The sequence below is a fragment of the Saimiri boliviensis genome, chromosome 3 (genome assembly GCF_048565385.1).
Source record: "Saimiri boliviensis isolate mSaiBol1 chromosome 3, mSaiBol1.pri, whole genome shotgun sequence".
NCBI classification, from domain to species: Eukaryota; Metazoa; Chordata; class Mammalia; order Primates; family Cebidae; genus Saimiri; species Saimiri boliviensis.
Window position 1 is genome coordinate 43011051 of NC_133451.1, and position 27900 is coordinate 43038950.

The 27900-nt window shown below is 38.1% G+C and overlaps 1 protein-coding gene across 1 annotated transcript in view; it reads right to left on the minus strand.

Annotated features, from left to right (window-relative positions):
• KCTD8 (potassium channel tetramerization domain containing 8) overlaps positions 1–23957 on the minus strand; it is a 261766-nt gene extending 237809 nt beyond the window's left edge. The window contains exon 1 of the mRNA XM_003940965.4: positions 22581–23957. Coding sequence (XP_003941014.3) covers positions 22581–23541 — 961 coding nt within the window. The 5' untranslated portion in view covers positions 23542–23957. The remainder of the gene's footprint in view (positions 1–22580) is intronic.
• Between the last annotated feature and the right edge of the window lie 3943 nt (positions 23958–27900).

The following is a 27900-nucleotide window of genomic DNA, read 5'->3' on the forward strand; positions in this document are numbered from 1 at the left end:
ACTACATTGATTCTGCTAAGTGATCTGTAATTTTTTATTATTTGTTCTATGACACCTTGACAGCTTAGCTGTTGGACAAAAAAGTGGTTAAAATTTGAGAGCTTGAACATCTATAATCTCTGGGACATAAGAGCATGGGCTTCCCTCAACAAAATTATGAAATGTAGTACATGATATTTGTTTTCCACAAAGCTCTGTTTTTACCCCATGTTCCTCTCAAATTTCTTTTCCTCTATATCTAACTCAACTTAAAATGTCTTTATGTCCTTTCTCTCTTTTATCCTTATTAAAACATTTTATTGAAACCAGTATTTTATTTCTACATACACAATCGACTATATGGAAACAGATATTAGTTATTAGCTCTTCTTTTTTAATAATTACAATTTATTTGTAATTATAAAATATAGGCTGTAATTAAAAATTTGTAAAAAAAAATTATTTAAATATCCATTATCCTACAACATAGACATAATTAAGTGCATTTCCTACCATGTTGTTTAATGAATAGATATTTATTTGCTTATTTTTAAATATGGTTAACAGTATTCTACACATAGAGATCTCTGTCCTCTTTTCACTTAATAGTTTAGCAAGGCCATAATTTTTCTCAGATTCCACTTGTTTATACTAGACAAGTTCTAAAACAATATGGGAAGCTTCTTGGAGAATATCTCCAAGCATTATCTCCCAGAGATCTGAATTCAGTAGTGAACAAATACTCAATTTTTGCCAGCATCTCAGATGATAATACTATAAGTACCTCAGACTACCACAGCTTTATTTATTTCTTTACTTATCCTGGAAGAAGCAACTGGTTGCATCAATTACTCTTCTATCACTATCCTTAACTAGCTCTGATCTGTTCCTCTTAACACCCACACCAAGAATCCACAAATGAGATCAATCCCATTATCTTCCCTCTCTACTTATGTATCCACCCCAGACTACTTCCACTTCTACAATTTATTACCACTACAAGTTTATAATTTTCTTTTATTATCTCTAAAATCACTGGCAAACTCCTAATTGGCAAATCTAATTGATATTTTTAGTCTTAATCTATAATCAACTCTCTGGAACATTTATATTGTTCAATATTCACTTCTTTGCACTTGAAATTTGTTTCTCCCATAGCTTCCATAACCAACTCTTCTCTTCTGTTACTTCTAATGTCTGACTGGCCCATCACAACAACATTTCCAGGCTTCTCTTTACCTCCATTCAAGAACCTCAACACAGTTCTCTTCCTCTCCAAACTCACTGATTATTCATCTAACCTCCAGAGCTTGCATATAGAACATTTCCACCTGAAACTTACACAGACACCTTAAATTTTAATGGATCTAAAATAGACTTTATTATCTTCTCCTTAGGGACAGAAGCAGGGCTGCACTCATCCAGTATATCCTCTGTAAGATAAGGCCATCACCCAACCAACAGAATGGGAAAAAATTTTTGAAGTCTACTCATCTGACAAAGGGTTGATATACAGAATTTACAAAAAAACTAAAACAGATTTACAAGAAAAAAAAAACAAGCCCATTGAAAAGTGGGCAAAGATTATGAACAGACACTTTACAAAAGAAGACATACATGAGGTCAACGAACATATGAAAAAATGCTCATCATCACTGGTCATTAGAGAAATGCAAATCAAAACTACATTGAGATACCATCTCATGCCAGTTAGAATGGCGATCATTAAAAAATCTGGAGACAACAGATGCTGGAGAGGATGTGGAGAAATAGGAACAGTTTTATACTGTTGGTGGGAGTGTAAATTAGTTCACCCATTGTGGAAGACAGTGTGGCAATTCCTTAAGGACCTAGAAATAGACATTCCATTTGACCTAGCAATCCCATTACTGGGTATATATCCAAAGGATTATAAATCATTCTACTATAAGGACACATGCACACAAATGTTCATTGCAGCACTGTTTACAATAGCAAAGACCTGGAACCAACCCAAATGCCCATCGATGATAGACTGGACAGGGAAAATGTGGCATATATACACCACGGAATATTATGCAGCCGTCAAACACGATGAGTTCGTGTCCTTTGTAGGGACATGGATGAACCTGGAAACCATGATTCTCAGCAAACTGACACAAGAGCAGAAAATCAAACACCACATGTTCTCATTCATAGGCAGGTGTTGAACAATGAAAACACATGGACACAGGGAGGGGAGCACGACACACTGGGATCTGTTGGGGAGAAATGGGGGAGGGACAGTGAAGGGTGGGGAGTTGGGGAGAGACAGCATGGGAGAAATGCCAAATATGGGTGAAGGGAAGGAAGACAGCAAATCACACTGCCATGTGTGTACCTATGCAACAATCTTGCATGTTCTTTGCATGTACCCCAAAACCTAAAATGCAATAAAAATAAATAATAACTAATACTTAGAAAAAAAAAAGATAAGACCATCACCAACTCTGGAGTCATTCCCTATATCTTTTTCTCAGTCTTCTCCACATCCAATAGATTGCAAAGCCTGACCTAAGACACAGGAGCAGATGATCTAATCAGACTCCCATGAATTGGAGATAAGAGTATAAATTTTCACTAAAAATTTCAAGAGTACAGGACTAAATGAAACAAAGAGAGGTCTGGGACAGCCCACTTGGTTTCACAGTTTCTTCTGTTCCATATGGGACATTCATTCTCTGACTCAGAATGACCGATGAGAAATCAAAGGGAGGTTTTATGGAGCTCTTCACAGATGGGAGTATATAAGTTATAAAACTTCTACATTTTACCCCCAAAGAAAAATGAATAGTTTGTATGATATTCTCCAGTGACCCATACCCCATAGATTCCATACTTATTTGCTAAAGGACATCCCCTAACTAGGGCAACCTGGTTAAGGCCTTCACTAGATAAAGTCTCTTCCTCCTAGAAATATTCTTTTACTTGACCAACCAGTTGACATGAAGATTAGACCAAGTCACCTATTTCCTCTTCTTTTCCCTCAAGATATACCCCTGGTAAAAGAAATGAATGAATCATAGGCCAGCTGTCAGGTGTCTTAACATCCTTCCTCTCAAAGTTCACTTGGTTATACCACCTTTTTAGCACTAGCATTTGTCCCTTATTCCCTGTCTTCATTAATGCTCATCTGACTTATCTCTAGCCTCAATGTTTTCAATACCCACCAACTATCTAAACAAATTTAGTTTCCTTAATTCTATGTGCAGTCTGCTGCCATAGTTGCTTGTTGAAAATGTACATTCTGGTATAAAATCCTTTGCGTGATATCTAATGTGTTATAACATATTTTCTTTGCCTGCATTTCCAGATTTTTCCTCCCAACACATCCCCTGATATCCAGCCAAATCAAACTATTCCCTGGACATGCCATTTTTGCATGAACTAGCAAAGATCCCAAGCTCTGTCACATGAATCCCCACATTTCTGTCAATAATTTGCAAAGTCACCTTTTCTCTAATGCCCTCCCTGAACTCTCCATTCAGTTCAAGGCAATTACCTCCTTCTCTGTTTCACCATAACTGTCTATAAATAATAAGTAAAATACTTAACTTCAGTGAGCCTTGACTTTGAAAAAGGTACCATGCCAAGTACTTCTATGCATCACATTGTTTAATCTTCAGAGCAACTCTCCGAAAATGTAGTATTATTCTGATAACTTTACAAAAGGGAAATGATAGTACAGAGTGAATAAATGATTTAGCCAAAGTTACAGTTATTAATTAATGGAATTAGGGTATAAATGCAGCCCTGGTTTACCTGACAATAGTCCTACTTAAACCCCGTCATAAGATGTCTCTACTCACCCATCACACAGCTTCCCTACTTAAATCAATAAACATTTGCTAAGTGACAACTTGCTGCCAGGCACAGTGTGAGGATTTAATAAGCATGGAGAGTACGTTAAATAAAAAAAGAAAGCACTGTCTCTAACTGAAGAAAGCATCAGTTTTAAAAGCCTACCTAACATACATCTTTCACGACTTCACATCAGAAATAGTACTGTCAGACACAGTGCAAGACTTTACTCCATAGGGAAGACAGACCAGCTCTAACGTGAAATTATCTCCCTTAACTTGACTGGCCAAATCACCCACTTCAGGATTCACAAAAATATTTATCTGGGGAACTTACAGTCACCTAGTAATTGCTGTCATTCATTGAATTTTGTGGAGTTATTTATTATAATTTATAGGCATTATCACTGTCTGTAATTGTCATCTATCTGTCCTATATCTTGCACTTCACTGATTTAAGTTCATAATCTGATGACAAGCAAAAGTTATTCATCTGGCAAGTAACTGGCATAGAACCTTCAACTTGCATCTTACCTAAATTGTGGAGAACAGAATAGCTGCTAATCTAATTTCTTCCTTGTATTTTACTTCAAAGCAATTTATGGGTTTTTTTTTCACTACTGACTCAATTTATATAGTACAATTCAACTGAGATCCTAAAAACACCTAGCAAGTGTCTTGTCTTTTATGCTCACATCATTCTTCAAATGGGAGATGGGGAAATAATCTCAAGGTATTTAAGTGATTTTCATGAAATTAATAACAAAGAGCAAGCCAAGATCTCTGATTTTCTCTAATCCTTGGCAGAATCCTTATGCTCTTTATCACAACTATAAATACAATGGTGTAACAATTTAACAGATATTCATTTATTCTAGACTTTTAATATGACTTTTAAAATTCTATATTTCAACAATATATTCTCCAGATATTTTTATTATCCAAACTGAAATTCTACTTCCTATACTTTTCCTCATTAATAACTTGCAAATAAGAAGCACTGAAAATGATGAGATTAAAATTACCAGTCTCATTTCTATGACATACACATCAGCATGTAAAGAAATGCCATAAAGGGAGTTGTACAGTGATGCATTTGCAGAAATGAAATGTGTATGAATATGAATACTGTTGTAGGTATTTCAATAAAAATTACAAGTCTTTCAGACATTCTTTCCAAATTCAAATGAAGCAATGGGTGTGAAGGATGTGGCAGATGGGCCTGCTTTATACTAGCATGAAGAGGCTAGGTGGCTACAAATCAAATTTTCTGATCCCATTGATATGGGCTTCTATAGGTAATCAGTTGTCCTCCCACTGTGAAAACTGGCTATGAATAAGAAATACTTAGGCATTTGCCCTGCCTTTCCTCTGTGAACAGTATTCTAAGCAGTTCTTCAAAGAAAGTTCTTCATTATAACAGTCCAGCTAACAATATGGAAAACACAAATTAGAAGACCACAATTTTGTATCGCTTAAGCCTTAAGGTAATACCTGAATCAGGCAATTGCATTCAATCATACAACTATCAAATAAATGTTCGATGCAAAGTTACAAGGGAGGGATTTGACTGACACCACTAGTGGGGCAGCCTAGCACAGAATTACCTACAAATAAACTTGCCAAAGAACAAAAGAAGTTGAATATAGTCAAGGTCGAGTTAATGACCATTTACAGAAAATATAGGTACAGAAGAATAAAATAAATAATACTACAAGAAAGCAAGCAGCCATATATTCAAAACGGGGTACATTAATCGGATCACCAAGACCTCCTTCTGTAAACAAATTGATGGCATTACATGTAAAGAGAAACAGAGAGAGATGGACAGAGCAAGAGACAAAGAGGAGAGACTAGCCTATATTAACAGAAAAAAAAGACATAAAAATAAGATCTATAGTCCTGAGCTTTATTTTTTTAAAGGCTATAAAGTATTTTGAGACAATTAGAAATATGATTATGAATGATGTGTCAGATATTGTCAAGAAATATTATTTATCTTGCCAGGGTTGATAATGGAATAGTGGCTATATGTTTTTAAATATGCATTTTTTCAGATACTAAAGTATATAGGGGTGAAATAACACAATATTTAGGGTTTGCTTTAAAGCTCTTCAGAAAAAAAAAGACATGAAGTGATATTTTGGTTATTGTTGAACCTATGAGGTGTATATGTGGGAGTTTTTATAAATGATTCTGTCTTTTTCCATGATGTTTCACGATGTTTAATTTGTATGATATAAACTCCAAAAAAATGACAATAACATCTAAGCAGGGACTACAAAACTGCAGCCTTAGCAAAAGGTACAACTGGTGCTCTTTCACACAAAGGCCACTACTCTGCTGACAAAGCTGGCACCTTCCTCCAAAACCATTAATTTAAGAGGAGAAAATGAATGATTCACAGAGGTCATAAAATACAGAGCCTTCAACACTAAATATTACATTACTCAAGATTTTGGTTTCCCTTAATTCACTCATGAAACTGTCCAGAAGTGCACAATGATTTTGAAGGATTTTTTTCTCCCAAAGAAACTTCAAGATTGGCTATAAATAGCTTGGGTTATTTAACCCTTAAAACAACTCACGAGTCCCATACCTGAGAGTTGGAAAATGAGCTGGGTATTTGTGCAGAAGCAAGGAGAGTAGATACTGCCCAATGTGCCTCAAGAGGTGGCCAAGGAGAACAATTAACAGAAAAGAATCTGCCAGAAGACAAAGAAAGGAACAAGGAAGGACAAATAATAGGCAAGAAAGTTTTACTCAATGGCAGAACTAAGTGCTGCCAGATAGATTTAACAAAAAATGTATTACATTGTAAGAAAAAGGAGTCTGTTATGTCTGCACAGCAGAATTTGCTATTGACCTGTGGCTGCCTTGAGTTTCCCATTTTCCCATTCTAAGAACAAAAGCTTTCAGTAAGGCTATCTTGGTCCTATTCAATATTATTTATTGAATGCATTGGTGGCAAGTAACATATATTAACATATTACCCACAGATGGCCATTTCACAAGGAATCACATTCAGACCTCATACAATGTACTTCCTATACAAGGCCCAAAGATGGCAGGCTAGCTGATGAGGCGTGAGAAAGGCAGGCTGATGAGGTTTAGGGGTCTCCCTTTTAGGAGAGGTTTAGTAAATATTCATTTACATCAAAGGCAATTTCATCACATTAAGCAGGAGCATGTGCTGATGATACTATTGCTGTGGTTTGAATTTTAATAGGGAAAGAAAGCAGCTGTAAATGTCTGTTCTCACACTGGTAATAAAGACATACCCAAGACTGGGTAATTCATAAAGGAGAGAAGTTTAATGAATTCACAGTTCCACATGGCTGGGGAAGCCTCACAATCCTGGCAGAAGGCAAATGAGGGGTAAAGTCACATCTTACATGGTGGCAACCAAAAAAGTGTGTGCAAGTTAAATCTCCTTTATAAAACCATCAAATCTCATAAGATTTATTCACTATCATGAGAATACCATGGAAAAGACCTGCCCCTATGGTTCAATTACCTTCCACAGAGTCCCTCCCACAACATGTGGGAATTATGGGAGCTACAATTCAAGATGAGATTTGGGTGGGGATACAGCCAAACCATATCAGCATCTGAAGTGATAGAGCATAGTGGATCCTCTTGACCAGCTCACTCAAAATTTTTTTACCTTTTTAATTTAAAAAAACTGGAGAGTTTTTAAAAACTAAAATACAATCATTAGTGATTAGAACAATAAAATATCACATTTCACTTTACTCTTGCAACAATAAAAACTGAATTTTGCAAAGTGTTAGCAGGGAAGTGGAAATGACAGAATCCTCACATACTGCTACTAGGAATGCAGACTGGTGCTCTCATTTGTACAGCAAATTGACAATACTTAGTCAAATGACATATAAGTATATCCAGTGTCCCAGCAATTCCCATCCTAAAGAATCCTTTTTTTTCACACAGGTCCACAATGGATGTGGCCATGATCAGACTGAAGGCAACCTGAGTACAGATCAGCAGGGAGGAGATTAGTTAGGTAAAATACATGCTAAGAAGTAACATTCCACCCTCAGAACAAATCAATTAGCTTAGATAGACACATGAAAATGAAGTTCTTTTAAAAGGAAAGCACTAATGAAACAGATATCATATATATAAATTAAAAACATAAGCAAGACAAAACAGAATACTCATCGTCCAAGGACACATATAAACATAAGGATCTGCATTCAATACATTAGACTGGTTACCTATGGGAGATAAAGTTGTAGAGATTAAGTGGTTTAAACATCAAAAATAATTAATAATAATGTCTTTTCACAGACCAATGATGATAGTGTGCTATGAAAATTTGTTGCTATTGTTTTTTTAAAAAGCTGTATTTTCTACACCCGCTTATAACCTGGGTTCTATAAGCAATTCAGGTTCCACAGCTAAATACTCCGGTGAACTGAGGCATAAGGGGAAACCGGAAGTGAGTTGATGATCTTACTTTGATTGGCATAGATGATGACACAGATCGTGGAGCTAGATCCTGCACCTGCACCTGGCTTTCTGATTCTGAGCTCCCAGCTCCTTGTAAGACAGCAAGTCCCTCAGTAGCCCTATACTAGGATATGGTTGTGAATCATTCCTAGAAGCTCAGCCCTCCCAGTCAATCTATGAACAATACACTATACTTAACAAATCCTCAGCTTAAACTAGCAAGAGTGAAGTTTGTCATCTGTAACTTAAGACCTCTGAAAAATAGAGGGAGTTTGAAAAACACTGCCTGCTCAAGCTTTTCCCATATTTTTTGCAAGATAAAGACTTTGAAAACTCCCACAGTAGTTTTCTAGGGCTGTTATAACCAAGTACCACAAACTGGGTGGTTGCAACAACAGAAATGTATTATCTCAAAGTTCTGAAGGCTGAGAGCCCGAGATCAAGGAGTTGGCAAGGTTGGTTCCTCCTGAGAGCCATGAGGGGAAATCTGTTCCATGCTTCTCTCCTAGATTCTGGTGGATTGCTAGCAATTTTTAGTATTCCTGAAATACCACCTATATAGAAAATATCATTCCTGTAGAAATATCACTTCTGTCTCTGCCCTCATGTTCATATGGTGTTCTCCCTGTGTGTGTGCATGTCTTATCTCTACCCTGAGTATAAATTTCTCCTTTTGATAAGGATACTAATCATATTAAATTAGGGCATATCCTAATGACTGCATTTTAACTTGATTAACTCTGTAAGCACTGTTTCCAGAAAAGGTCAGGTGGTGGGGAGGCAGGGATAGAATTTCAAAATATTTCTGGGGGGAGAACATAATTTAATGCATAAAATATTGCATGTAATTTAACAAAAAATATAACCATTAGTCCCTAGACTCCAGTAATTATACTAAAACTATGGAGAAAATCCTTTTTATCCTATTTTTAGGTTAGCCAAATACTGGATATTACTGAGTTTCACAGTATGAATGCTAAATAACAAATCATAATTATGACAAATTGGCTTGATAGTGGTAGCTATACAGCAGACATCTTGAAAGTTTATTTCACAATCTAAACGTGCTAATACAGAAAGTAAAAACTGAAGTATCATAATGGCTCTTTCATGCTTTAGAAACACATCATCAGTCCAGTAGAAGAAAAGTAAATTATTACACTAAACTATAAAAACTTTCATGCTGAGATTCCTAGAATGTTTATTCTTGGTGCCATTTGCTAGCAATATTAACCATTGTTACCAAAGTTCATATCTTCTATTACACAGCAATGATCTTTTTCCCACTGTCTATGAAGCATGCTAAATCAACCCATCACATGTCTACTTGACTGAAATAAAAAGAAATACATCAAAACAATTTCAAATTATAATATAATCACAAATACAGAAGAGTTGTCTTCATTTCAATTTGACTTCGGGATTTCTTCACAGGAAATAGGCAATGTTGAAAAGAAATATGGCAAAACATTTGGACTTTTGAATAGATTTTGTATTCCCGCATACGGTAAAATTTCTCAAAAAAGAAGTCAGATATAATAGAGAACAGAAAGATGATCACTTTCAAAAGACTGCATTTTTCTCTAAACAGGCCATTTTTTAGGAAAGGATTAATGTCACCTTTATCTCATTTTAACATAAATTCAACCACAGTTCAGAGGGCAAATGTTTTTAAAAGCCAGTAGTAGCCAGAGTCATATTGATGCTCTCCCGAAACATGCTTGTGTGTCTTTCTGTACACACACACAACATCATGCCTAGACTCTTGTTGTCAGAAGTTAGTAGGAGATACAGTCAGTCTTCAGTCATGAGCTTGGCCATCACACAGAGCTTCAAAATTTGTATCTTACATATCTATGCAGTGTGGCATTCACCTATCATATGCAATCAAAAATTAAGTAGTGGACGTATCCTACAAATTTACAAGTCATAGTCCCAGTCATGAAAGATAGGAAATATGTTCACTACTATTTACTACCACATCTTCAATATCTAAGAGGCTGCCTAGTTTATAATATTGGATAATGAATGCATGAATACATATAAATGAACTAAAGAAGAAATATGATTCAGTAGCTTAAAATTAATCTAACCTGGATTTCCCTCAGTTTGGTAGTTTTTATGTTTCTGATTTTTTTTTTTTGAAAATCGTTAAATGAAATAAGACCATGAAAAGGTGTTTCACCTCAGTCAATGTTTTATTAATAGCAATATATGCAACACATTTTTTTTTTTGAGACAGAGTTTTGCTCTTGTTACCCAGGCTGGAGTGCAATGGCACAATGTTGGCTCACCACAACCTCCGCTTCCCGGGTTCAGGCAATTCTCCTGCCTCAGCCTCCTAAGTAGCTGGGATTACAGGCATGCGCCACCATGCCCAGCTAATGTTTTGTATTTTTAGTAGAGACGGGGTTTCACCATGTTGACCAGGATGGTCTCGATCTCTTGACCTCGTGATCCACCCGCTTCGGCCTCCCAAAGTGCTGGGATTACAGGCTTGAGCCACCGCGCCCAGCCCCCGATACGCAACACATTTTTAAGAGAAATGACAGGGCCAGGTGCAGTGGCTCACACCTGTAATCCCAGCACTTTGTAAGGTTGAGGAGGGCAGATGACAAGGTCAGGAGTTCGAGACCAGCCTGGCCAAGATGGTGAAACCCCATCTCTACTAAAAATACAAAAATTAGCCAAGTGTGGTGGTGCTCGCCTGCAATCCCAGCCACTCAGGAGGCTGAGGCAGAAGAATTGCTTGGACCCAGTAGGCACTGGTTGCAGTGAGCTGAGATCATGCCACTGCACTCCAGCCTGGGCAACAGAGCAAGACTCTGTCTCAAAAAGAAAGAAAGAAAAGAAAGAAAGAAAGAAAAAAGAAAGAAAGAAGGAAAGAAAGAAAGAAAGAAAGAAAGAAAGAGAAACAAAGAAAGAAAGAAAGAAAGAAAGAAAGAACAGTCTGACACACTAAAATAAGGACAAATTCTCTATTTTTATTCAGCACAGATTACTTGACATACAATACATATGGCATTATGTTGAGGTAAGGTGAAAAAGACAATCAATTTCTACCACTTTCTTCCTGAAGAACTGAAGTATAGAAAAGTAAAACAGCACAAAATTTAAAAAATCTACATACTGATGAAGGTTAAGAATATGGCCAATGACTTCAAGTGCTATATCTTTCTTTTTTACTCAAATTAGAATCACCATCAGAAGGATTCTTCCCTAAAACCACCAAATAAATGATACCAATAATTTGCAACCACTATGCCTGCTTCCTCCCACCACTCACTATAAAGCTGCCACTGTAGCTACTGTTCTTATCAAAACCAAAGTCACTTTAGAATTATATCCATGAATCCTTATCATCCACCTGCAAGAAGACATGCTAGGTGCAGACTCACCAACCAGAAGAAAAGAGATCAGAATACTAGAGAATTATTTTGAATGTCTGCCAGCATCTGCCTCAGATCTCTCTGCTTTCTTCAAATACCTGGACTTGCTTTAGCAACTAGAAATAAGTTTTCAATGTAAGTTACTGAAAATTTGTCAGAGTGGTTTCAATAGGAGCTGATTGAGTTGACAGCTAACATAGTTTTCCTAAATTTGTGAAGATATGTATTTGAATCCAAAATCTAGCCTGAAATTTTGGCCAAATGCCTAGACTCTGGGCAGTGTTTGAGCCCATCTGGCTCTGTGACAATTTGTTATTTTGCATAAAACTGTTGAAAATGCAAACTAAAGGCCCTCATCAGAAATAAAAATAAAGATTATGATTAAGAAGTGCTTTGCCCTATAGTTTGAGACAATTACCATTGACTACAAGTATTATTTTTAATTGTGCATAATTAACCAGTGACCAGTACTAGACTTGGAAGAGTCCATTTTTCCACCTCATCAGTGAAAAGCCAACTAGAATGAACTTATTTTAATAATACATTAAAATTTATTTTATACTTAGCAAGTCAATAATTTTAAAAAGTAAGAAATCATTAATGATAACATGACCATTTCAGGGCAGTTTTTAGATAGGTGTTGCTTTCGTCTTCCTTAAAAAGAAAAAGAAATCTGGTACTGAGATTTATTATAAAGAAATGGGATTGCCTATGTATTATTCTGAAGCTCTTAAATTAACAAATGGCAAAAACTAACACATATTGAGCTTTTAATTTGTGCCTGATACCATTCTAAGTATTTTATATGGACTTCTTTACTTGATCCCCATAACAAAGCTTTAAAGTGAATACGATTGTTTCTCTCACTTTCCCTTCAGGAGGGAGCATGAAATTATTTTCCCAATCTCAAAGCTAGAGCCAGAATTTTATGGGATCTGATTTAGATGTATTAAACCAGGCATCCCCAAACTAAGGCCAGTGGGCCGCATGTGGCCCCTTGAGGCCATTTATCCGGCCCCTCGTTGTACTTCAGGAAAGGACACCTCTGTCATTGGCGGTCAGTGAGAGGAGCACAGTATGTGGCAGCCCTCCAACGGTCTGAGGGACAGTGAACTGGCCCCCTGTGTAAAAAGTTTGGGGACGCCTATATTAAACCATTCATAGTGTTCAAGTATTTGCCTCTTAGAAGTAAAGACCAACAGATTCTGGCATTGTCACTCCAGAAACACAGTAATATTTTCCCTATTTTACATACAACAAATGTTAGAAAGCATACCTAATTATGCCAAATGATGAGAAAGAGCAATATAATATAAACTTTATTCTCAAGGCTTTTGATATTGTAACTGGTGAAATAAACCAAAATAACAAATCTGAGTGTTTAAATTTAAATCACTCACTATTCTGGTGATATTGTCAATACTACATATTTCTTTATTATATTAGTTTCTTCCATTTTATTTGCTTTTTCCCCTAAAAAAGCAGGGTTTAATGGGAAACTGGTTACAATATGGTAGAAATAATACTCTAAGTTAACTATTGAATGTACATTTAACTAAGTTTAATGTTGAATAAGCATGGAACTAATAAGCATCCAATTAGGAATCATGAAGCTATCTGTTGTTATTACCAGCAAAGTTGGTTTATTTTTATTAACTACCTTGACAAAAAGTTAATAAACATAAGTAAAACTAATACTGTAATAGTGATTATTAAAAAGTAATACTTGTTAAGTACATTTTAAGATGCCTTTTTAAAAATGAATCAAGATTACAAGATATAATTAACTGAATCCTCACTTTTACAGATACCATATCTGCATCATCAGATACTTCCTATATTTAATTTTTGTAATAAGGCCTGACCATGTCAGGAGACACAGTCACTTTGCATCTATTATTTTTTTTAAGCAAGTACTCAACACTACCTGTAGTTGTCGGTAGACCTGGGGTATAGAACATTTGCCCAACACTCTAAACCAGGCGTCCCCAAACTTTTTTTTTTTTTTTTTTTTTTGAGACGGAGTTTCGCTCTCCTTACCCAGGCTGGAGTGCAATGGCGCGATCTCGGCTCACCGCAACCTCCGCCTCCTGGGTTCAGGCAATTCTCCTGCCTCAGCCTCCTGAGTAGCTGGGATTACAGGCACGTGCCACCATGCCCAGCTACTTTTTTGTATTTTTAGTAGAGACGGGGTTTCACCAGGTTGACCAGGATGGTCTCGATCTCTCGACCTTGTGATCCACCCGCCTCAGCCTCCCAAAGTGCTGGGCCTACAGGGGCCAGTTCACTGTCCCTCAGACCACTGGAGGGCCGCCACATACTGTGCTCCTCTCACTGACCACCAATGAAAGAGGTGCCCCTTCCTGAAGTGCGGCGGGGGGCCAGATAAATGGCCTTAGGGGGCCGCATGTGGCCCACAGGCCATAGTTTGGGGACGCCTGCTCTAAACTAATGAAGTCACTTAATTTTTGATCCCTTACAACTTGTATTCCACCAATAATTTTATTTTTAACTAATTTATTTGTTTAAAGATAGGGTCTTGCTCTTTTGCCCAGGCTAGAGTGCAGTGGCATGATCTTGTCTCACTATAACCTCTGCCTCCTGAATTCAAGGGATTCTTGTGCCTCAGCCTCCCACATAGCTGTAATTATAGGTGCCCATCACCATGCCCACCTAATTTTTGTATTTTTAGTAGAGATGGCATTTCACTATGTTGGCCAGGCTGGTCTCAAAGTCCTAGCCTCAAGTGATCTGCCCGCTTCGGACTCCCAAAGTGCTGGGATTATAGGTGTGAGTCACAGTGCCCAGCTTCCACCAGTAATTTAAATATAAAGAAGTGTGTGTGTGTGTGTGTGTGTGTGTGTGTGTGTGTGTGCAAGTGCATGTGTTTACAAATCTAACAACTTCATTTATAACATATTTTAATCTGTCCCATATTTAGTTAATATTTTACTTATTTTCATTCCATATAGGTGCTTATGTAACAACTTCTCATGTCAGTACTCCTGCTTTTTGCCCCCTTACTAACATACTAAATAACCTCTCTATAAAATAATTCACCTTTACATAAAGTTTATTGCAACCACCTTAAACACAAGGTCTCTGTCTTATTCATATTTGTATGTCTTGCCCATGTTTTAGCCTAGCAGTTGTTCAATAAATGCGCTTCAAGTTGAAGAGAGACTAAATCTCAAATTCAGTAACAACCTAATGAAAACTCCAACATCTCTAGTTCTTTCCTTAATTTGCACTTTCATTCAGAAAACAAATACTTTTATTTTTATTGTACTTTAGGTTCTGGGGTATATGTGCAGATCATGCAGTATTGTTGCATAGGTACATACATGACAAGTAGTTTGCTGCCTCCATCCCCCCATCACCTATATCTGGCATTTCTCCCCACATTCTCTCTCCCTAACCTTCCCACCCACTGATGTTCCACCCCTACCCCGCCTCAATAGACTCCAGTGTGTAGTGCTCCCCTCCCTGTGTCCATGTGTTCTCATTGTTCAATACCTGCCTATGAGTGAGAACATGCAGCATTTGATTTTCTGTTCTTGTGTCAGTTTGCTGAGAATGATGGTTTCCAAATTCATCCATGTCCCTACAAAGGACACTAACTCATTTTTTATGGCTGAATAATATTCCATGGTGTATATGTGCCACATTTTCCTTGTCCAGTCTATCATGGATGGGCATTTGGGTTGGTTCCATGTCTTCGCTATTGCAAACAGTGCCGCAATGAACATATGAGTGCATGTGTCTCTATAATACAACGATTTATAATCCTTTGGGTTTATACACAGCAATGGGATTGCTGGGTCAAATGGAATTTCTATTTCTAGATCCTTGAGGAATCGCCATACTGTCTTCCATAATGGTTGAACTAATTTACAGTCTCATCAACACTGTTAAAGTGTTCCTATTTCTCCACATCATCTCCAGCATCCGTTGTTTCCAGATTTTTTAATGATCACCATTCTAACTGTAGTGAGATGATATCTCAATGTGGTTTTGATTTACATTTCTTTAATAACCAGTGATGATGAGCATTTTATTTGTTGGCTTCATAAATGTCTTCTTTTGAAAAGTGTCTGTTCATATCCTTCACCCACTTTTGAATGGGTTTGTTTGTTTTTCTCTTGTAAATCTGCTTTAGTGCTTTGTAGATTCTGGATATTAGCCCTTTGATAGATGGGTAGATTGCAAAAATTTTTTCCCATTCTGTTGGATGCCGGTTCACTCTAATGATTGCTTCTTTTGCTGTACAGAAGCTCTGGAGTTTAATTAGATCCCATTTGTCTAATTTGGCTTTTGTTGCCAATGCTTTCAGTGTTTTAGTCATGAAGACCTTGCCTATGCCTATGTTCATTTTTTAAGTTCTTAATGTGGCCTTAGCCTCTGCCCTGAGGGGCTGACAATACTACTCTCAGGCACAGAGAGAGAAAGCTACTGCAGAAGATCAACATGTGAAAAGATCATTACATGTTGTAGAAAACACAATGAAGGACCTATTCTAAGACATCTGGAAAAGACAGAAAAGCGTGAAGGATTCCACAGCAAGAATTCACTTAACATTACATGGCTATGATACCAAGGAGTACATTGAAAAACCAATGGGTCAGGGAATAAACATAAATTATATACACTCAGCACAGAATAGTTCATATATTTGCATTGTTAAAAAAGCAAAATACAACTACATTTGTAAGACAGTCATACACTAATCAGAAACTTGTATCATTAATAGAAACTAGTAATAAGACTTATATGGAATAGACAGATGACATCTATGGTTCCCATTATACTTACAAATTATAAAGTAGTTAATGTACTTGTTGGAATGACTTTGAAATCTTGTAAATAAAATTATTCTGATCTTTAGATAAGTCCTTGCAAAACCTCTGATGCTATAGCCTCATACTATTAGAGAAAAAAAATACACTTTAAATTTAAATCAGTTTATCAAGCCTGAAAGTGTTACTGGTTTATCGAAACTATAACTTGGTCACCACCCAAAAAGGTGTTAAATTGAGTCAAATTTTTATTTTCTTCAATTATAAAAATATTCATAAATACAGTAGCATTAATCTATAAAATTAACCCTTCCAGCAAGTAAAGACACAAAATATGTATTTACTATATTTCTATGGATATTTAACATAAATTTTAAAATTTTGGATTTACTCATATACATTTCACACCATACTTTTTTGCCTATAAATAGAAGTTCTAAGTACTCAATAGATACTGAAATATATTTTTCAAATTGACTGTGTGAAACAGGCATTATTTTTCAATTATTTAACAGTAAAGACTTTGAAATAAGACAGAACTAGGCAAATCCCAGCTAACCCATATCCAAGCTCTATGAACCAGGGATTTTACTTAATGTCCTAAATCATAGCTTTCTAATCGATGTATTAGGGAACTTCTATCAAGCTCAAGGAAATGTTATGAGAAGTAAACAAAGTAATGTATGAAAAACACATCACAAAATTAGATGATAATAAATATGATAGTAAATCTTTTTTTAGCACAGATTCTGTATCTTCAAATAATCAAATTTTTGTCCAAGCGTACAGACAAAATATTCAATACCAATATTTATAAAACTGTGGAAATGTATATGCATTGTACTTTTGTTATTTAAGATGACAATATAAATTTTAATGTCATGGGGGAAATTTCATTAAATGTGTAAATTTATTAAATGTATAAAACTAAATAAATCAAAAAAGGCAGCATATAAACCATCTATATAGTATGACCAGACTGTTTGAAAATATGCCTTTTTATCTACATGTACCTAGAAAAAAGACTGAAAGGAAATGAATCAAGATTTTATTAACAGTTACTAGTAGGGCTGTTTAAAACTGTACTTTTTTTTTTTTTTAACAAAAGTACCTAAAATTACATGTACTAGTTTTATAATTTTAAGGTTACTTAATCTTATTTTTTGCAATGAGAACATTTGAAATGTACCCTCTTAGCAACTTAAAAATATAGAGTATCATTAACTATATGTAAAATATTAACTATAAAATGAGTGACTTTTAAATGACAAGCAATCATTTTCACATTTTTAAACAAATTCCAGCTGATAACTTATGACAATAGAATAGACAATAATTAAATACTGGCTTTATACATATTTCCTTTTTTTCCAAAGAGATTTTTTTCTTCTTAACTAAGGTATACTCACACACTCATACACACATGTACATAAATTGTAAGTACTAGCATCCTAAGCTACAAGAGAAAGAACCTTACCAAATAAAGCTTGTAGCCACTCAGTTTCTCAGCCTCATTATCTGTGTAGAGATTGACCCACACAAAGCTGTAAAAGGGTGGCAGGAAAAGCCAAAGCCATAGCCATATAAAACTCAGTAAGTTCAAAGACAGTACTATGCCAGATACAAAAGTTTGATACCATTAAACAACAATCAGTGCCATAGCACAGCCTCTAAACTTTTTGCTCTCCAAGACTTTTGTCACTTTGTCTGCTTTATTACTAGAACTAGATGCATTAAATTATAAACTTGATGTTTTAAAGTTATCTTCTCCTTTTGCTTATTCCCCACTAATTCAAAATCATTCAGCCATGTGGCTGCAGAGAAAATTTTCACATTGTAGTTGTAAAAATAAGTAATAACTTGAGAGAAAAAATAATCAACTTTTAAAATTGTGGTCAATAAAATTAACTTCCATAAAATGATGTTTGGTAATCAAAGAAGTATTTTAGACTCATAAAAGATACATCTAATGGTATGCGCCTAAACAAAATGATTTTTAAAGATGTTTCTTAGAAAGCTCTTAATTCAGCAAGCATGGTAACACAGAATTGAATAGCTGTTTGAATATTTTCAACTCAACTAGCTTTCTTCAACCTAATACAGTGAAATAAATCATAATGAATTTGAAAGAATGGATATAAAAATCCATTAAGACAAATTATGTTTCACAGCCCAGTTCAGTAACAGCATTAATTCCTAGATCTGGCATTCTCATACATCAAACAACAACAATAAAAAAGATATACCAAACTTAGAGAATATCAAGTACAACCTAAAGAAGGGTGTACTTTCATACATACATTGCTCAACCAAAATATGGAGTTCAAAACTTGAAGCACTATTGGAAGAGAAGAGCAATAAATCAGTACTACTTTTTCTGCAAACTCACTGATTATGAGAAACAAAGGAAACATATAAAGCTAGTTTCTATCTCAGGATAATCTACCTGTCACATTCCAAGCACGTTATCTATTTTCTATATAATACATTGTCAACATAAAATGTCTTTTTTTTTTTTTTGTCTCCCAGATACTGCTGAAGGTAGCCACAACGACACTTACTAGACATCCCCCAAATACAGAAAGCACAATAAATCACTGTTTTTCCCCCAAGAAAGGACAATCCATCTTCAGCATTAGAAGAATAATATAGAATTTAATAGTACCAGTATATGTTGCAGTGTACTAAAAACACTTGACAAATAATGAGTTAAGACTGAGAACAGATATAAGTGTTCATGTAGCCAAATGAAGCTGATACTAAAGTTCAATAGACTATATATAACCTTGAGCATAAGAACCCAATGACTTGGATACAAGCACTTAAGGAGATATGAATCTAGCTCTTTATTTATCAAAATATATTGCCAAAGTTTCAAGTCCTAGTGCTAAAACACTTCTTGGCCCTGAATAGGAAATAGGTTCTGTTGAAGTTAACCCAGAAAAACCAATTGGAGTATGAATAGCAACCTTCAGTGACTTGGCTTGAAAAATTCAAGTTCAATATTCAAGGAAAGAAATCCATTATTTTATTGGTTATTTCATAATTCTGAAAGTATAGTATGCTATCACTTAATTGTAAAGTGATTTTCTATTAAATTTCCAATTAACTATACTTAATATAAAACAAAATTAAAATTTAATGTTGACAATAATAATAAAGACAGCAACATGCTACTTACAATAGTAACAGCTAACATTTGTTAAGATTTTATTATAAGTCAGGCACTATATGTATATTCTCAAATTCTATAAAACTGGTTGAGGAAACTAAGAGATCAAGTACATAATTTAACCAAGGTCACACATTTGGAAAATAGCAGTGTCTGGGATTACTGACCCATTTGCCACTTTCTTCCCTCTAGTGCAGAAACTCAGGAGTGGCAGGGGCGGTGGAGGTTGGAGGAATTAAAATTGATGCTCAGGTGTATAAACTACAACAGTTTCAAACTACTAAGATCACATGTAACCCGGATTTTAAAAGGTGTTAAAGTGACTGATACTTCTCATACACTAAATGTCATACAACAAATAAGTATTTTCTGAAAAACAGTGTGTCAACAGGGGAAATAAAAGACATTAAGGTTATTTTCTGCATCTAAAACAAGTGGACAAACAAGGTCATCCAGTAATTTTGCTCTTATGAATAACAGTAATAACCTTTTTAAATAGAGATTTGCGAAATAAGATAAATACATTGTCATTAACTAAACTGACTAGGATGGAAATACAAATATTTTACAGTGTATTTTCATTCACCAAATATTAAACAGAATCCCATTCAAAATGATGTGTAAAAAATATAATAAAAGCTGCAAAAAATAAAATAAATATATGTATTCTAATATTCAAGACAAGTTGTACATCCAAAATTTAAAATGACAACTCTATTTGGTTGATCAATGACTAGCTTACCACTTCCAAAAAACAATATTTAATCTGGAATTGCATATTCTTTCCCAAAGTAGGTTGCCTCCTTAGATTTCTGGGAATTTTATGAATGAATTTCAGAGGTCATTAATAATATGAGTACTCTGAAAGTAGTTATTCATAATATGAATATTTTATTTAACACTTCTCTAGCTCTAGAAGTGAAACAGACCCTGAATTTCAAATATCTCTCAAATTTATCTCATTAGTTAAATTAGCTAAGTTTCCAGTTTCGATACACTAAGGGCATTTTTTTCCAATATAGAGATAACTTGTATTATGTCTTCATAATCAAAGTAAGAATCATTTTCGTGTCTACATCTTTCTAGAGGAGTAAGAAAGACCAAAACCAAGAAAGATTTTCAAAATTTCACAAACTTAACTGTGCAGAACATTCATACTTATATCTTCTCTAACAAAAAAACACGACAAGAAAGCCAAAAGTTCATTTTACCTCATCTTCTGACAGGCCTGGAAATCTACATTGAAATGAATTAAATGGTTTAAAATCTAAAAAGTTGTTGACAAAGGTCGCAATGATAAGGAGTAAAATGTAAAGAATGGTGCTAAAATACTTAATTACACAATATATATTAGAGAGGTGTCAATTTTATAGAAGCAATAAAATATCTTCCCTTGGGTGGCTTTTCTGACCATTAATCTTTTTATTGTGTAACAAATAATACTCTGATATAATTAAGACAGGTTTTTAACTACCAATTCAGTGGACAGACACTTCATTTGCTTCTCTGTTGAAACTGTTTTCTCAAGAATCCAGCACTACCTTAAAAAGCAGTCTACCTCTAAGAATCTATGTGAGGTGGCTTGTCACCCAACCTCCAAGTTACCAGAATACACAAATACTAAGCCAACCTTCCAGTTAAGCTTGCACCTGTGCAGGGCGAGGTCCCTTCCACTTCTCCAGTCAAAATAAAGTCCAGAAAATTGTTCAGTTTCCAATTACTGTAGTGACTGAATTACCAAAATAAATAAATACAATTTAAGCTGGTCTGTTTCCATCACAGGATTTCAAGGCTACTCTCCCTAAAACTACAGGCAGGTTTTTTACTTGTGACTGGCCAAAGGAAAAACGTTTTGCCAAACAATGTTCCTGCTGCCATCCCAGCTGGATTTCCATTTGTCCAAATTGCTCTCTAGCCATTGCCTTTTCACTTTACAAATGTCACTGAGAATTGCGCCCACCACCGCCCCACCCCACCCCCAATCCCCAGTGCAGGTTCAGATAGCGGTATTTGGTAGAGTTCTTGAACTACAAGTAGCCCGCTCCGGAAGCGCACTGCAAAACGCATCCCGGATGCTTTCCCAAATCTATTCCCTCATGATCTCATTTCAGAAAATCACTCTATTTACCCTGAGAAAGTAGACTCAGCCCTGGATTTCCCAGTCAAGAGGAAAACACAACCATTCCCTGCCTGTCTTCCCCTCCCTCCCCACCTCCTTCCCTCCCTCCACACTCACCCTGTCCTAATCTCCAACCCTAAGAGCAGCACCCAGACACCCAAACTTTCTAATTCCTTCCACCCTTCCCTGTCCCAAACACTGGACAATCACATTGGAGATAAATGATGCTGGGAAATCTGGGTTTCCATCTGTCAAGGAGTCCCCTTTTCCCCACAGCTGCTTTCCTGATCTCCCGCTCCCTGGAGGGGCTCTGGAGGTACCTTCCTCACTTCTCCCCTACCCCCTAGAAAACCACCCTAACCGGAGCAGCCGCACCAATAGCAGGTGATCCAGGCGGTGCAAGGCAACGCCTTGTGATGGCATCCTGCCCTCTGCAGGGACACCACTGAAGGCCACTTGAAATGACCCCCAGGAGTCCTGCGAAAGGGGTGGAGGAGGGTCTCTGTGCCCGGCCGTGTGCCCCAGTGTCTTCTACCCTGTTCTCTGCAACAGAGGAGCCCCCGGGCAGCCGGGAGCAGGCTGGGGCGAGAAGGCAAGGCCAAAAAAGTTCAGGAAGTAGACGCCTGGGAGCTGGGTGCTACTGAGTTCTAGAAAGGGGGAGTAGAGACGGAAATAACCGAAGGGGAGAAACGTAAATCGGGCGTACTGCCTAAGGGAGTTGTGCTGGGAGAGCCGCTCACGCTAAGGTGTTAAGCAGCTTCTGCCCCGGGCGCCCCTTGGAGGGATCCGGCGGGCCTCGAACCGGCGGTGGGGGAGGGGCTGCGGACTTACGGAAGAAAATGTACTCGGTGTAGCTGCTCCAGATCTTGTCGTCGCGGTACTGGTTGACGAAGGCGGCGGTGCCCGAGGAGTTACACGCCACCATGTGGAAGCCGGCCTCCGACAGGCGATCGAAGGCCTGCTCCAGGTAGGTGAACTTGAGGTAGAAGCGGGACGTGTACTTCTCCGGCGGCCGGTCGGGGTCGCGGCTCTCGTTGAGCGTGTCCCCGAAGACCTCCTTGGCCAGCGCGATGCGCCCGCACACCATGATGCGCGCCACGCGCCGGAACTTGGCGTCGGCCTGGTTGTCGCGCACGGCGGTGTAGGAGCCGCGGTAGCCCAGCGTGAGGAAGCCCGAGCGCCTGTCCGGGGCGCCGCCGCCGCCGCCGCCGCCCTGCGCTCCCGGGCCCGAGGGCACCGCGGCCGCCGCCCCGCGCAGCAGCAACGCGTCGCCGCTGCCCTGCGAGCCGGTGTCCTCCAGGTCGCTCTGGCAGCCCTCGTCGTTGAGCGAGTTCTGCTTGGTGACCTTGGGCGACAGCAGCTTGACCAGGTCGGCGAGCTGGAAGTACTCGGCCTCGCGCAGGAGCCGCTCCTTCTCGGGGAAGTGCTCCGGCAGCGCCAGCTGCTTGTCCCGCAGGTAGTCCAGCACGTACCTGAAGAGGAAGCCGTCCCGGTCGATGAAGAAGCGCGCGCGGCTGTCCCTGGGCAGCTCGCCCCGGCGCCGGGCGCCGCCCCGGGGACTGGAGGGGGAGAACATGCTGGCCAAAGTGCTGTCCGGGACGCTGAGCAGCGTCGAGTGCTTGGTCACGTAGACCTGGCCGCCGACGTTCAGCTCCACCACTTCGGGGAAGGGCGACGGGGCGCAGGGCCCCGGGGCTGCGGCGGCCGACGCGCCGGGCGAGCCGGACGAGGAGACCATCTCGCTAATGGGCAGGATGGTGCCGCCGCCGCTGCCCGTGTCCTTCAGAGCCATAGTCCCCCGGCCGCCGGCCCGGTGACCGAGGAGCAGCACTTGCTCGTTCTCCGAGCCGGCGCCCCAAGCCCTCCGCGTGCTCCTCGGCGCTCGGCGCCCTCGGGGTGGGGGGGGGCGGCGGGTTCCTCCGGCCGGGACGGCCGCGCTCAGGGCTCGGGGCAGCAGCGGCGTCGGCGGCTCCCGAGCTCCATCCGAGGAGAGACGCGCGGGAGAGGAGCTCCGCGGGCGCGGCGGCGGGAGAGGAGAGGCAAGAAGGAGCGGCTGCTCCTTTGGGGAGAGGGCGGGGAAGTGTGAGAGAGACTTGCGAGAGGCTCCAGGGCTGCCGCTCGACTCTCCGCGGGGCGGGCGGGAGGAGGGGCCGAAGCAAAGAAACTCGCCGCCCCGGCGGCTACCGAGCGCGCAGCGAGGCCCGAGCGCGGACGGGGGCGCTAACTACTCCTCGCAGCCCGGGAGGGGGCACTGACGTCAAGCCCCGGACTGGGACCCGAGCCTCAGCTGTCATTTAAAGAGATAGGCTCCCGGGCTCGGACGCTAGGGGGCGGGGCCGAGGGCCGAGCAAGCTGGAGGTGCAGCTCCGCGGTCGGCGGGGAGAGGCGGGCAGGGAGCGCCTGAAACAGGCGCGAGAAGAAAGGACAGCGCTCTCCTTAGTTCCTTTCGCTCCCTCTTTGGGTCAGTGCCCAGTCTTTTCCTCCATCCCTTCCTTCCTTCTTCTCTTCCTTCCTTCCTTGCCTCCCTCCCCGGTAAAACTAGTTTTTTACATTCTCATTAAGGTAAGAGGTGGAGGAGCAGAGAGGGGAGAATAGGTTTTGATTAAAGCAAAGAAGCCAGGCTCCTAATCTGAAATCATCACAAGTGTTGGCCTGCGAGCAGTGATTGCAGAAAGATTACGTGAGGGTGAGAAGGTGAATCTCTTGTAGTGGCTTTAGGATACAGTTTATGTGAAGGGCTAAATGCCCGTACCTCTCTTACAATCAAATTTCACGACTGCATGCACTGAATATTCTTGAATAATTTTAAACTCTGAAATCTGGTTTCAGTTCACAATAATAAAGGAGTGTATGTAACGACTGATTCCTTCTGACATTTTTACTATATTTGATTTTATAGTAGCTGCCCAATAAATGTTTATAGAGGGAGAGATGGAGCCTGAGAGGAAACTTACTCCATTTGTTCATTCTAATGCCCATCAGTCTCTTCATTAATCTCTCCATTTCCCTTTCAACTCGGTCAAGCAAGAGAAGTGGCTGATATTTTTATTAGTCTTCTAACCCCAAGAGAAAGGTCACTTATAAAAATTATATTTATTTAAGCTCACCTTAATTTCCATGTGTACATAGTACAGGTACAGTCTGCAAAATGAGCATTACATGTGATAAAGACTGAAAATAGGAATGCAAGTGAGAAATCTTTCTTTTACCCTGGGGCAGACTTTTACGTTCAGAAACATAAAGAATCATTGATTTATGAAGTACAAAAGAGAAAAGAGTGTATTGTGACACAAAGTAGTTTGCTTCAATTATCATAATATTACAGATGAACTTTATTCATTAGCAGTTAATATACAAATTTAATTTTTTAAAAAAAAAAGTTAAATGTCTATTAACTTTTTTTCAAACCACCCAAAAAAGTATCAAATTTCAGATACGTTTATAAATTAATATATTATTTTTTGGAGCATTATGAACTATATTTGGGTCATTGATCCTTATAAGCCACCCCCATAGACTATGTTATGCCAGTTTTGAAGTTTGATTACATGAAGCAGAGAGAACCTAATTGACCAATGAAAGAAAACAATATGTTTGCCAAAGGACTGAGACTTAAAACGGGGGCTTCCGTACGCATCATCATGCAATCCTTTTACTCAAAACTATTGTGTCCTTCCAAATGTATAAACTGATTGATCAAATTAACAAATTTAATTAATTTTAGCCTTCATTTAAACGTAGCAACCAAGCATTAAAAGAATAGAAAAAGTACACTATTTGCTGCCTCATTCGAAGAATTAGAAAGTATTGGAGATTTAATGTAATTGTTCCTGGATAAATAAATTAATAGATTCTTTATAACCTTCATAGATTAATAAATAATAATGCCTCAAACCACTACTAATGAAGCCCATTTATCATGAGGTAAATGTCCCTAATGATAAGTATAGGGCAGATTGTAGAATTTTAATGAAGTGGATATATGATAAATATGCATATGAATATGAAGTCTCTAATATTATCAGGTTGAAATCCATCTTTTGGATTTAAAAAATTATATTTATAAGACAAAGTGATCAAAATTTATACTGTAAATGAATCATCTCAAAAATTCACAATGAATTGTATTGTTCGATATCTTGCTTTTTAAAATGATTCCTTCAACATTGATTAAACATTTTTTCTTAATTTCTTCCCTCTTCATACTCCAGTTACTCTCCTCTCTGCCAGTTATACCCTCCAACCAAACTGAGACTGAACGAATTGCAGATCTACAATGTTTCTATATTTCCTCTTCCTTCTGCTAGGAATGCCCTTCCTCTTCCACCAGATCCCTAACCCATTCTTCCTGCTTCCTGATTTCCTCCAGCTGTCAGTTCAAATATCACTTTCTCTGAAAATCTTTACATTCATTCACCCAACCCGGTGAAGTGTCCTCCTAAGATGTTTTCATAAGGCCTGTGTTTACACACAGGCAAGGTTTATCTCATTGATGTGTAACTGTGTTCCGCCAGATTGTAAAAATGGCATGCAGCCATATGCATTATTATATCTCATAGAGGTAAACTGTAGAGGTAGCCCATAAAAAGGTAGCCAATTTATATTTGTTGAAAGCTCACTGAATAGAACTGTATTAATATTATAAATGGATGACAATGCATCACCTCTGTGCTGGGTACTAGGTTAAATAATGAAATTACAGAATTGAGTTAGACCCTGTTCTTTACAATTAAGATCAGATAAAGTGAGAACAAAATCTGATCAAAATAAACTCAGAAATGACAAAAAAGAGAAAGCAAGGAAGATACACAATTGAAGCAATTCATTTGCTGAACTGAGCAATCAACCCCAAATACCGTAATGAGAATCATTTTGCTCTAAACCCCAGACACCATTAATGTTCCTTAGACCAATTTGATCACACATATGGGTCTTTTAAGATCTTCTCTGGCTACACAAAGACAAGGCAGCAAACTTCTCTGAATAGAAATTACACTAAAACAGTTCCCATACCCAGCACATTTTAAAATAACACAGTCAAACCTGCGTGTCTCTAAAAGCACAGCAAACAAACCAAAAAGGACATATTGAGTCCAGATTTTAACGCACACATAATTTAAAATTTACGATAACAAAATAAATATTTCTTCACTAGGCAAAGATTTACTAAAAGGCAGAAAACATATCTTCTTCTAAAGAAGAGGAAGAACACAAAAGATAACAATGAGATTTAGAATGAAATAGAACTGTGTTAAAATCTAACTTTGTCTCTTACTAGGTTTGCAATTTCAACAAGTTACTCTGAACCTCAGTTTCTTCATGGGCACAGTGGAAATAACAAAGAACTTAGCTCATCATATTAATGAAGGTTTGTAATAAGACCACCCAAGTTTAATGGAGTTCACTATATTTATAATGTCTATTTCACAGTATGGTTCTTAGGGATGGGAAGAGAGTTACATCTTGACCAGATAGATCCAAAATCCAGAATCAGGTAACTGATTTTAGCAGCTCTACCTAACTTCTTTCCTACTGTCTCACCCCTAAGGCATGGGGTTACCCAGCCCTGTCATTATCAACATCCCCATTCTGTCATGTCCTTCCCTGTCTGTATCTACTGTTGTCTCCCTCATTGCATGTTATCATCCTAGACACTGATATAATTTCATTGATTTAATTTACCTTGGTCTTGTTCTTTTTTTTTTCTTTTAACTTTGTTCAGTCTTTTGACCATGGTCTAATTACCCTTTTTAGCTTGCTTCTGTACAAGCCAACTGTGCTTCTAATTTTCAGGCAACCATCTGGTCTCTGTTTATCTAGTTCACAACATATAAAAGTTTTATGAAAAAACAAACAAAAAGCACTCAAGTATCTCATGTAATTCTAAACAAAAATCCTGATATTCTTTCCAGTACCAGAGGCTTTGCAGTTTTTAGAGCAGTGCTGTCTAATGCAAATATAGGAACCGAACCATATATCTCATTTTTAATTGCTTATAGCCACATTAAAAAATAAGTGTGAAATTACTTTAATAATATGGTTTAGCCTAATGTGTCCAAAATATCATTTCAAAATGTATTAATGACATAATTTACATTTTTTCCACACACAGTCTTGAAAGTATGGTATTTATTTAGGTCTTCTGACACAT